The sequence below is a fragment of the Myotis lucifugus genome, unplaced genomic scaffold (assembly GCF_000147115.1).
Source record: "Myotis lucifugus unplaced genomic scaffold, Myoluc2.0 scaffold_1859, whole genome shotgun sequence".
In the NCBI taxonomy this organism is placed as follows: Eukaryota; Metazoa; Chordata; class Mammalia; order Chiroptera; family Vespertilionidae; genus Myotis; species Myotis lucifugus.
This window is the reverse complement of record NW_005872907.1, coordinates 3,011-14,384: the sequence shown is the minus strand read 5'-3', so window position 1 is coordinate 14,384 and position 11,374 is coordinate 3,011. Positions and strand designations below refer to the sequence as shown.

Genomic DNA, 11,374 nt, shown 5'->3' with positions numbered 1-11,374 from the left:
TTCGCTTAAGGGTTGTGCTGAGGACGAATCGGTCCCCCCTTGAGAAGCAGTGCGCACAGGGCCTGGAATGGAGCGACAGGAAGCGTTCCTGTTGTTGCTGTTGGCATTGCGAGTGTGGGCTTTGGCTCTCTGGGCCAATGTGGTTTGACAGCAAAGCAATGCTTGCTCCCTTGTTTTGACATTTTTCTTCCGTCACTGTGTTTCTAATCATATTGAAGAAGAACAAGGGTGTCTGGGAGAGTTAAACATAGGTCACGATGGCTGCTTTACGGGTTTGGGGTTTCCTTTTGGGGTGACGAAATGTTCTGGAACTAGAGAGTTGTGGTTGCATAACATGGTGAATGTATCAAATGTCTCTGAACTGTACACTTTAAAATGGTAAAAATGATAAGTTTTATGTTATGGATACTTTACCACAATAAAAAAAAAACATGTAATGAAAAAATCGAGTGTGTAGAAATTTTTATAGCAGTCTCGACAAAGTAATATATATATAATATGCTAGAGGCCTGGTGCACAAAATTTGTGCACTTGGGGGGTGGTCCTTCAGCCCGGCCTGTGCCCTCTCGAAGTCTGGAAGCCCTCAGGGGATGTCCGATCCCCAGGCGCAGGGAGCGGGCCTAAGCCGGCAGTTGGACATCCTTAGCGCTGCCACGGAGGCAGGAGAGGCTCCCGCCACCCCTGCTGTGCTCACCAGCCATGAGCCCAGCTTCTGATTGAGTGGCACTCCCCTGTGGGGGCACACTGACCACCAGGGGGCAGCTCCTGAGTTGAGTATCTGCCTCCTGGTGGTCAGTGCACATAATAGCAACCGGTCGCTCTGCTGTTCGGTCAATTTGCATATTAGCCTTTTATTATATAGGATGTTGAGTTTCATAATAAAGTTGAATTGTACAAAAAACAGGTGAAGAAACTTCTGGTGCGGTCCAGTCTTTGTCACTAAACATGGCTCAGACTCAGTGGAGACTCACCCACAGGGACCCCTGGAGGGTGGAGAAGGGTAGGGTGGAGGGGCTGAAGAGGGCGGGAGTGGAGAGAGGGGCCTGCCATCCTGGGTCCCTCCAGTCTCTGTGCCACCCTGAAGGTGGGTCAGTGCTTTCCACCCGGCCTTAGGGTGGCTGGTGTGGCTCAGTGGTTGAGCATCGACCTATGAACCTGGAGGTCACAGTTCAATTCCTGGTCAGGGCACATGCCCAGATTGCAGGTTTGATCCCTAGTATGGGGTGTGCAGGAGGCAGCCGATCCATGATTCTCTCTCATCATTGATGCTTCTATCTCTCTCTCCCTCTCCCTTCCTGTCTGAAATCAAATAAAATCCTATATAATAAGAGGCTAATATGCAAATAGAATGAACAGCGGAACCACTGAATAACCGAACAACCGGTTGCTATGATGTGTGCTGACCACCAGGGGGTGTGCACGGAACATGGCGGGCGTTGGCCACGGTGGGATGGTGGAGCAGGTGAGCGAGGGCGTCACTGTCATTGGGGCGAGCCTCTGGTGGTTACTGAAAATTCTTTGCTCCCATGCACCGTGATCCTGCCTGGCGCTTGCACCCGCTGCTGGTGCCCGGCACCGGCCCCAATCACTTGGCGCTGTCAGCAGGTGCGAGTGGCAGCTGCCGGCCCCAATCTCCCCTCAGGGCTTCTCCACCTCTCCCTGCTCCTGAGGGGTGATCGGGGCTAGCAGCCAGTGCTTGAACCTGCAGCTGGCACTGGAGCCGCTGCTTGCACCCGCTGCCAGTCCTGATTGTGTGGCACCATCAGTGGGTGCAAGCGGTGGCTGCAGGCCCCGATTGCCCCTGATGGCTTCTCCACCTACCCCTGCTCCTGAGGGGTGATCAGGGCAGCAGCCGCCGCTCGCACCCACTGAGGGCGCCAGCCCCACTTGCACCCATTGATGGTGCCCAGGGATTGGGGCCAGTGCCTGAGCATGTAGGATCGGTGAAGGCAGGAGCAGGGCTGCTGGCAGACAGGGGACCAGGGTCGTGGTGGGAGGGGCTGGGCGGGGGTGCGGAGGATGGGCTGAGACCTGCCCCTGTGCCCACTGCAGCCTCGCAGCCCATAGTTCCTTTCAAGGTGCATGGATTTGTGCACTGGGCCCCTAGTCCTATATAATAAAAGCCTAATATGCAAATCGACCGAACGGCAGAATGATGGGTGGAACGACCGGTCACTATGACATGCACTGATCACCAGGGGGCAGATGCTCAATGCAGAAGCTGCACCCAGCCTGCAGGCCCCAGGCCAGCCAAGGCGGGTGCCAGTGGGGAGCCGGTAGCCCCGCAGATTGGCCCTGATCGCCGGCCAGGCCCAGGAACCCTACCCATGCACAAACTTCCCCATCAGGCCTCTAGTACATTTAATAAAAATAAAGGCCAGAGTAGGGCTGGGCATGGGACCCACAGCCTCCTGGCCTGATGCAGATGCTATACACGCCCAGTTTTCAGATGCGGTTTGAGGAGAGGGGAGGATTAAGTGTTGAAGGCAATTTCCTGCTGGCTCTTACCACCGGCCTAACATCAGAGTCCTCCCCTCCTCGACACCACCCACCACCTCTGGCCTAGATGTCTACACTGGATGCTTACACTGTCTGCCAGGTCAGGGGTTTCAAACAACTCCCACCCCAGCCACCGCTGGCCCTCAGGGATGGTTTGTCCCTCAGCTGGCGTCCTGACCTCACTGTCCGAGGAGCCTCTGCTAGCTGCCAAGGCCCGTCCAGAAGGTCCTGTCTGAGCGGTCACTCCCTTACTTGCCAGGTTCAAGGGCTCCCACGGCCTGGAGGCCAAGGGCCAACTCCCACTCACTCTGCTCAGCTACAGCAGACAGCCGAGGTTTCCCCAAAGAGCCCGTGACCTTTCGGGCCTCCAGCTCTTTGCTTATTGAGCTCATCCTTCCTGGAACAGTGTTTCCCCTTCTCCATCCGTTGAAAGCACCAGGCCCTTCAAAGTCCTGCTTACACTCCTCCCTCCTCCTTGAAGACTTCACCACGGCGCTCAGGCACTTTCGGCCTCCAGGGTGGCTCTCGCTGCAGCCTGCCTGGCCAGACACTTGCTCACCCAGCAGGCTCTCATGGAGGTCACTTCCCTGATGCTGGGGACATGGCAGTGATAGACAGCCCTGCCCTGTCCTGCCCTCCTGTCCATCAGGGAGGGCTTCTCGGAGGGGATGGCTGAGCGGAGACACGAGGATTGGAAGAAAGTGAGCTGAGAGGAAGGTTTCTGTTGTGATAACAGCTCTGACATTGGCCTTCCTTCTTTTTTAAAAACATGTTTAATGATTTTTTTTTAGAGAGACGAAGGGAGAGGGAGATAGAAACATGGATTGACTGCTTCTTGTAAGCCCCCTACTGGGAATCAAGCCTGGAACCTGGTCATGTACCCTGACTGGGAATCAAAGCAGTGACCTCTTGGTTCATGGAGCAGTGCCAGCCCACTGAGCCACATCGGCGGGCTAATGCCTCCATTCATTCACTGACTCAATAGAAATCCCCTGAGCCTGCTCGGGCCTGAGGCTGCATGTGCTTGCTGGGAGTGTAGCAGTGGCTGACACGGCCTTGGTCCTCCCTCGCTCATGATCAGTGGGATGACCATTTAATACAAGCAGCAAAAATACAAAAGTACAAGCTGAGACATGTGCTGAGAGAGCACAGTGCATGGATCCCTGAGAACATACTCGAGGTGCCTCGTCTGGGCTGGGAGGTCAGGAAGTGACACACCAGGAATAGATCCCTCTCCCTTGGGGACTTCATTCACTTTTAAGGTCATTTCTTTACTCATTGTCTTCTTAGCCCACAGACGGGGCCCCAGTGACGGGGCCTGGGCCACAGATGGGACTTAAGCACAACACGCAACACACCCTGGCCCCTGCCTGCTCCCCTGGAGTTGCAGCTCAGGGGGACTCTGCAGTCACTGCCCCACCTGCTGGTCACACTGGGAATGACATTTAGAAGTGGCCCCAGAGCCACTGCTCTGGACGCAGGCCACTACCCTCAGGGTGAGCGAAACCTGCCTTCCCTCGCGTGGGCACTGGTTAGGCCCCTCCTGGTGTCCCCTCGTCTAGTGACATTGTCAGGACAGGCTGTGGGCTGGTCCCGCAGGTCTGTGGGCCTGAACTGGAAACGGTTCCCCCTGCATCTTTGCTTTGGGCTCGAGTCAGCTCCCTGAGCCCATTAGAAGCTCCGAGTGCCGTCTGCCTTTGATTAATAAAGAATGGGAGAGGGAAGTCATGATTATTTAATAGCATGGCCTGCCTGGAAGTAAAAGTTTCTCAAAACACAGGACCCAAGGGGGGAAATGATGGGCAGTAGAGATGTGTGGGCATCGGGAGGCGGTGGGTGGGAGCGTGGGCATTGGGATCTGAAGGATCTGGGGTTTTGAGACCCAGCTCAGCCATTTCCAAGAAGTGCGGTGCCAGATCTCCATGACTACCTCACACCTATATGCCCACCGCATTGTTTTATTGGGATTCAGTCTGGCCTGGGTGAGAAATGAGATATTGGGATTCAATCTGGCCTGGGTGAGAAATGAGATATCTAGAAAGTGTTTGCACAACCCTCTGTGGTGTGTGTGTGTGTGTATATATATATAAAAGTATATATATATGTATATATAATTTTGTTAATCCTCAGCAGAGTATATTTTCCCACTGACTTTTAGAAAGTAGGAGGGGGAGAGACAGAGAAACACTGATGTGAAAGACACATTGATTGGTTGCCTCCCACACGAGCCCCAACCAGGGAAAGGAATCGAGCCTGCAACCAAGGTACATGCCCTTGAGCACAATCGAACCCAATCCCTCAGTCTGAGGGCTGACTCTATCCACTGAGCCAAACTGTCTAGGCCTGAGGTGGATTTTTGTTTTTTAGGTGGATATTTTAAAAATATATTTGTATTGATTTCAGAGAGGAAGGGAGAGGGAGAGAGAGAAACATCAATGATGAGAATCATTGATTGGTTGCCTCCTGCACACCCCCTACTGGGGATTGAACCCACAACCCGGTCACATGCCTTTGACCAGAAATGAACCCAGGACCCCTCAGTCCGCAGGCTGATGCTCTATCCACTGAGCCAAACCAGCCAGGGCTATTCTTCATTTTGTAAACTGAGGCCAGAGAAGTGAAGTCACTGCTCCAAGGTTATCAGGTAGGAGGTGGCAGAAGTGGCCCAAGGCTAGTGAGCACGCACTCACGGGCCTCGAGCCCAGTTCTGTGGGTCACCAACGCCTACCTTCCCTCAATGACTAGGCCAGACTTTCCCACAGGGCTGGCTGCTAAGAAGGCAGCTCCCATCTCAAACCCACACGGTGACCCCAGCCTTCCCACTGGCTGTCGCTGGCCTGCCCGAAGCCATCTTTGTTTTAAATGACTGGCCAGCTGCCCAGCCAGTGTGGTTCAGTGTTTGAACATCGACCTATGAACCTGGAGGTCAGGGTTTGGTTCCTGATCAGGGCACATGCACGGGTTGTGGGCTCGATCCCCAGCATGGGGCGTGCAGGAGGTGGCTGATCAATAATTCTCTCTCATCATTGATGTTTCTCTCTCCCTTCCTCTCTGAAATGAATAAAAATATATTAAAAAACACTTAAAAAGGGGACAAAGCAGCTGGGGCCCTGGTGACTGGCCCACACCAGGAAGCCCCTGAGGTTGGGCCCTGCAGGCTCCCCATTCTCCCAAGGCCAGGTGGAGATGAGCAGAAGGGAGTCCCTTAACCACTCAACTCCGCCTCCGCTTGCCTCCTGCCCAGCCTGTGGTCAAGTGTGAGCAGGAGCGGCTGGATTTGCAGCAGGAGGCAGGGAGCATGTATTTGGGAAAAGCCCCGGAGATTCTGTTACATCCCTTCCCGAGAGCATGGCTGGACTGCAGGCCTTTTTTTGGGTAAAAAATATTTTTGATTTCAGTGAGAAAGGGAGATGAAAACATCAATGATGAGAGAATCATTGATCGGCTGCCTCTTGCATGCCCCCTACTGTGGATTGAGCTCGCAACCTGGGCATGTGCCCTGACCAGGAATTGAACCTGGGACCCTTCAGTCCGCCCTACCCACTGGGCCACACTGGCTGGGGTGCAGCTCTTTCTCCGTCCTGCTTCCCTCAGGGATGCTGAGCTGTCTGTAGTTTGCAGTTGCTCGGTGCCCTCTCCAGCTCAGGACCACTGAGCACACTCAGGCTCCTGCCCGCCATCGGCTCCCTCAGTGAACGCCACCCCTTCCCCGGAGGACCAGAGAACCGCCCGTCTGGGTCTGACACTCCTCAGTTCTTGTCTTGCAGCCTGATGTCCCGTGTCCCCCGCCCCAAGGGTGGGGCTGGTCTCTGGCCCAGGTGCCCACCCTGTGCTGGCCTGTGGCCGTCACTCAAGGCTGCCATCAATCTAGCTGGGACCCGAACTCCGACTTGGAGGTCCCTCTGTGGCTGCAGGGACCAGGCCAGGGGTGCGGGCCCCAGGCCCAGAAACCAAGATGAGGGCCAGAGCCAATCAGGTAGTCACTGTATTTTATTGGAAAACATTGATATATATTTTTCTTCACAGCTTGAACTGAACACAATATTGCCCGGTTTAAAAAAACAAAACAAAACCAAAACCCAAACACTCCGAAATGTCCACAGCTTCACGCCTACCTGCCCTTTCCCTCAGCTCTTGGCCGGGTCTCCCGCTATGCCCCGTCCCTCCCCTCCCGTCCCCCCGAGGCTGGGTGTCAGAGGGTGGATGAGAAGATTCTCAAAGCTGGGCAGGTCCCAGAAAAAGCCACGTGATCGACCTGGGGGCAGGGGCAGATGAAACGAACAGAAAAAGGGAAAACAAAACAAAAACAACCCAGACGACCTAACTGCCCACATTGACTTACTTGTCCCAGAGGCGAAAGTCAGAAGCGAGGTCACGGATCATGCTCTCCGCTGGGGCGTGTGGGGGCAGGCGGGTGGGCAGGGGAGGCAGGAAAGGGCAGAGGCAGCGCAGATGTGAGGGAGCAGCCACGTCACCACGGAGAAGCATGAGGGGCTGCGGACCAGGAAGCAGAGCCCTGGCTGGGCTGCTGGTCCTCCCGGCAGCTGGCCCACAGGTTTGTTTATTGCAGGTATTTTTTCTCGAGAGCGTGGTGGGGTGCATCTTCCCTCTCCCCACCCTTCAGCTAGCCCGGCATGGTTTCTGACAAAATTTAAAGTTTTCAGGGGCATAAAGAAAAAAAACAACAGTATAACCAGCACATTACAAAGCGACCATCCCCACCTCGGTTCCCACGAGGGGACCTCAATGCGGGCGGGCGGGTGCGGCAGGAGGGAGGGCGTGGGGTGTTAGCACCAGGTATTTACAGAGCAGCTGGCGATCGCGTTGGGAACACGGGCAGGTCTGGGCAGGTACGGTTTGCAGAGTGGCCAATTGAGCGGTCCCACCCAGTCCAGCGCCAGAAAGCCAATCAGGTGGTTTCGGAATACCAGCCAGTGGGTCTGAGTGCTGTCCCCTCGGTCCGTCCCTGTCTCTGAGTTGGCCCCTCAAGTGGTAAAGAATGCCAGCATCCAAGTCTCCCTTCCCCTCAACCCCCTCCGGAGCCACATCCACACCACAACCCCTCAGTCCTCCTGGACGCCTCAGCACCACTGTCCCAAAGGCTGCTGGGATTTGCACACGGATCACAGGGCTGGTTGCATGCAACAGACAAAGGCGTGCTCTTCTGCCTGGGTGAGGGCCTCGTCCCCTCCCTAGCAGGTCCCAGGACAGGGCTGGAAGCCACCCCAGCACCCAAAATAAGAAGACAAACAGAAGGAAACAAACCCAAACAGAGGAGAGCCACCCGGGCTGGAGGAGGAGGGCGGAGACTTCCCCAGGAGGACGGGGAGTTCATCTTATAAATGCATCAGGCCCTGGCAGAGGTCGATGGAAGAGGGAGGGCAAAGGAAGAGATGAGGGGCAGGGAAGGAGACTCAGGGAGGAAGGAGAAAGAGCAGTCATGCAGCTTGGGACAAATCTTTTGTTGCTTTATCAGATTCTCAGTCAATCGGTTGGTGTTTGCTAGAACTGGAACGCAGGGGAGTGTTGAAGAGAGAGCGCGAGAAGAGAGATCAAGAGAACGGGCATTGCCAGCTGCCCGGGCCTTCACTTTGCGGTCATCATCTGTACAAACTCTGCAAGGAAAGCGGGAGGGAGAGGTCAGCAGGGGAGTGGGGACAAGCCGAGCGGCCCTCCCTGACAGGAGGGACCCGGGAGACCGAGCCCAGCGCCAGCTCACCTTCATAATTGACCTGGCCGTCTCCGTCGATGTCAGCCTCTCTGATCATCTCATCCACTTCCTCATCGGTCAGCTTCTCACCCAGGTTCGTCATCACGTGACGCAGCTCTGCCGCGCTAATGTAGCCGTTGCCGTCCTGGCGTTGGGCACAGGTAAAGGCTTTGAGCGTGAGGCCCGGCACCAGGTCTTCCCCGGGGGCAGTGTGTGTGTGTGTGTGTGGGGGCAGCAGGGGCGGGACTGCAGAGCGCCCCGGGCTTCCTGGAGGCGGTGACTCAGTGGCTCTAGTTGTGCTGTGCAGCTCGTGGCCCCGCCTGCTCTGCCCCTCAGCCCGGGTCCCCGGGCCGCTCTCACCTTGTCAAAGACTCGGAAGGCCTCTCGGATCTCCTCCTCGCTGTCGGTATCCTTCATCTTTCTGGCCATCATGGTCAGGAACTCCGGGAAGTCAATGGTCCCGTTCCCTGGAAGGCGGGAAAGGCGTTGGGAACACCCTTGGCCTGGGCCCTGGGAGACGACAGCCCCTGCCCTGAGGGAGGGCCCTGTGCTCGCGGGGCGGGCGGGCGGTCAGGAGTGGGGCTCACCATCCGCGTCCACCTCGTTGATCATGTCCTGTAGCTCCGCTTCGGTGGGGTTCTGTCCCAGGGACCTCATCACGGTCCCCAGCTCCTTGGTGGTGATGGTGCCATCTCCATCCTTGTCAAAAAGGGAGAAGGCCTCCTTGAACTCTGGGGGACGAAAGGAGACGCGTCAGAGCGGGAGGGCCACGGGGAACCCTGGCGTTGGGATGCTGACTCCCTGGAGGAGGCTGAGGTCGAGTCCCTCCTCAAGACACCAGAACCGGACCAGTTCCAGTCCAAGCCCCTCCTTCCTTCCGACAACTCTTACTGAGCCCCTCCCCGCCGCAGGCACAGGGACCTCAGTGCCAACCTAGCCCAGCGAGGACAGAGGGAAGAGGGCTGACTGTCCTCAGATGATTCCTCATTTCTTCATGGCCCCTGGATTCGGCCCCTCCCTCAAATGATGAGATGGACCAATGTCATGGAGCAGATGAGAGCCAGAAGCCTCCATCTAAAGTCTGCCAGCCAAGGTCAACGGGCTGGGAAAGGGAGGGGGCAGCAGGGGAGGGGGAGCTGCAGAACGCCTTCGGGTGGCACTGTGTCCCTCGCCTGGTACTGGCAGCCGTTCCCTGGGGCCGGTGCTACCAGCTTCCGGGGGAGCGAGTGAGCGGCTGCGTGCTGGAGTGCGGGGTGCCCGGCAGCAGAGCTCAGCTGACGGACGGTGCGTGGGGTGGGTGGGGGATGGAAGGAAGGGGACGGCTGCCAAGTCAGGAGGATGAGGAGCGAGTGGCACCGAGTGGGAAGGCCACAGCTGGGGACGCGTCAGGAGCGGGAGAGCACGTGGCGCCGGCCCTCCCACTGGGCCCGTTTTGGCACCTGGCACTCTCTACCCCCAAACCCGCAGAGAGCAGATGCCCAGCAGCCTATTCCCAGAGGGTGTGGGCTGGGGTGAGGCGGGGGACAGTGTGCTAATGGGAACAGGGTGCGCAGTGGGGTGTTTGTGCTGCTCAAGGTCAGAGAGTTGGGGCGTGGGTGTCAGGTGCAGTGGGAGCCTCTGGGCCCTGGGGAGCCGGTAAGTCTCCTTGGGGATGCTGGACCTCCCTCGGGGTTCGAGTGGGTCGGTGTGCACCCGAACTCATGATCACTAAACAAGGCAGTTCTCTGGCTTGCCTCTGTGGTCTCCGCAGCCACTGGGGCTAAAGTGTAGAAAGAAGCTGGGGAAGGGGTAGGAGTGCACTTCTCCCACCTCAGAAGCAGGGCATCCAGTACTTGTCACAGCCCAGTGAGCCGGACAGCGGGCTGCGGTTTGGGCAGCTGCAGCCCGAGGGCCCAGTCTCTGAACCCTCTCCTGCCTTTGTGCTGGCCAATGGCTACGGAGATAAGCCGGGAGCTGGTCTCTGTCCTCAGGCAGCTCAGCCCGGGTAGAGCAGGACCCGGAAACCCACTCAGTCACACCACAGTTCCTGCAGCTGTGACCTTTCTGGCCTTTTGGGCGGGGGGTGGGGGTGGAACACACACAAAAACTTTAGGTGGGACCCAGGGATTTCTTTGGTTACTGGGAGACACGTGACGGGCCTTTGCTCACTTGTGCAGCCTACAAAAGCGTACGGAACACCTGCTAGGTTCTAGGCACTGAAGGTCCCACCGGGACCAACAGGAACAAAGCCCAGCTCCAGGAACGCACACCCAGCGACGGAGGCACAGCAGGTCAGAGCATCATAAAATAATGTGCGACAATGGGAGAGGCTACGAGGGAAGTAACCAGTGACATGAGGAAAGGAAGGCTGTTTCCGAGGTGACTTGTGAATGGAGACCGGAGATGGAGGAGAAGCCGCTGCCCAGGCAGAGAAGTGGGGACCGAGTTTCTGGTGAGCGCTGCGTGCAGGGGAGCGCACAGGTGGGAGGGACAGGCCAGCTCCTGGGCGGTCCTGACGTGGGACAGGGAGGCAGGGAGCCCACCTGCAGGAGCCGGGACAGACAGCTGGGCCCACCCTGCAGCCACTGATTAAAAGGCCCGGATGACCCGCAGCCAGGAGGGGGCGCAGCTTTTGTTGTCTGGTTAGTGCCCGTCTCAGGACCGTGGGGTATGGTGTTACCGGCACATGGGGGGCAGAGGGGGGGAGGTCTTCTACACCAGTTAGCAACGCTGCAAGCACCAGGCATGGCACCAGGTGATGGAGGGGACACTCCTGGCGGAGGAAGATGTGGCTGGGGACGCAGAGGCCTTCCTGAGGCAGGATGCGGGGTGGGGGGTGGGGGGACGCTCACCTGCGATCTGCTCCTCAGTCAGCTGGTCAGCCTGGAAAAGCAGGAGGAGAAAGTCAGCTGCTGGGCTGGTGGCCATCACGGCTCCCCCCTCACTCAGCCCCGTGAGGCCAGCTCTACGTGGTATGGGAGCACCTGGGCACGGGAGGGGCACGTCAGAGTTAGGGGCTGAGGCAGAGCCAGGGCCTGGGGATTCAGGTGGGCAGGACACCCAGGCTGGCCCAACACAGGGCCCGATAAGATGCCAGATCCAAGGGTTTCGGATTGTGACCCAGTGGGCGGGAGAAGCGCCGCTCCTCACTGGCACAGCACAGGTCTGCGTCTCAGTGTCAATGCC

General features: G+C 57.4%; 1 protein-coding gene across 3 annotated transcripts; it reads right to left on the bottom strand.

Annotated features, from left to right (window-relative positions):
- Positions 1-6,471: 6,471 nt before the first annotated feature.
- On the bottom strand, positions 6,472-11,154 carry LOC102417912 (calmodulin-A-like). 3 transcript variants are annotated; one of them, XR_002827600.1, is made up of 6 exons: positions 11,041-11,154; positions 8,797-8,940; positions 8,570-8,676; positions 8,219-8,354; positions 7,765-8,114; positions 6,472-7,140 (listed from the first exon to the last, which is right to left on the bottom strand). XR_002827600.1 is itself a non-coding variant. In XM_006108181.3 (5 exons), the coding sequence occupies exons 1-5, from the start codon at positions 11,114-11,116 to the stop codon at positions 8,086-8,088; spliced, it is 492 nt and encodes a 163-aa protein (XP_006108243.1). In that variant the 5' UTR covers positions 11,117-11,154; the 3' UTR covers positions 6,472-8,085. The 3 variants fall into 3 exon arrangements, 2 of the variants coding, with proteins under 2 accessions (XP_006108243.1, XP_023604587.1); XM_006108181.3 differs by having other exon boundaries at positions 6,472-8,114; XM_023748819.1 differs by lacking the exons at positions 6,472-7,140; positions 11,041-11,154 and adding an exon at positions 9,143-9,163 and having other exon boundaries at positions 7,947-8,114.
- Between the last annotated feature and the right edge of the window lie 220 nt (positions 11,155-11,374).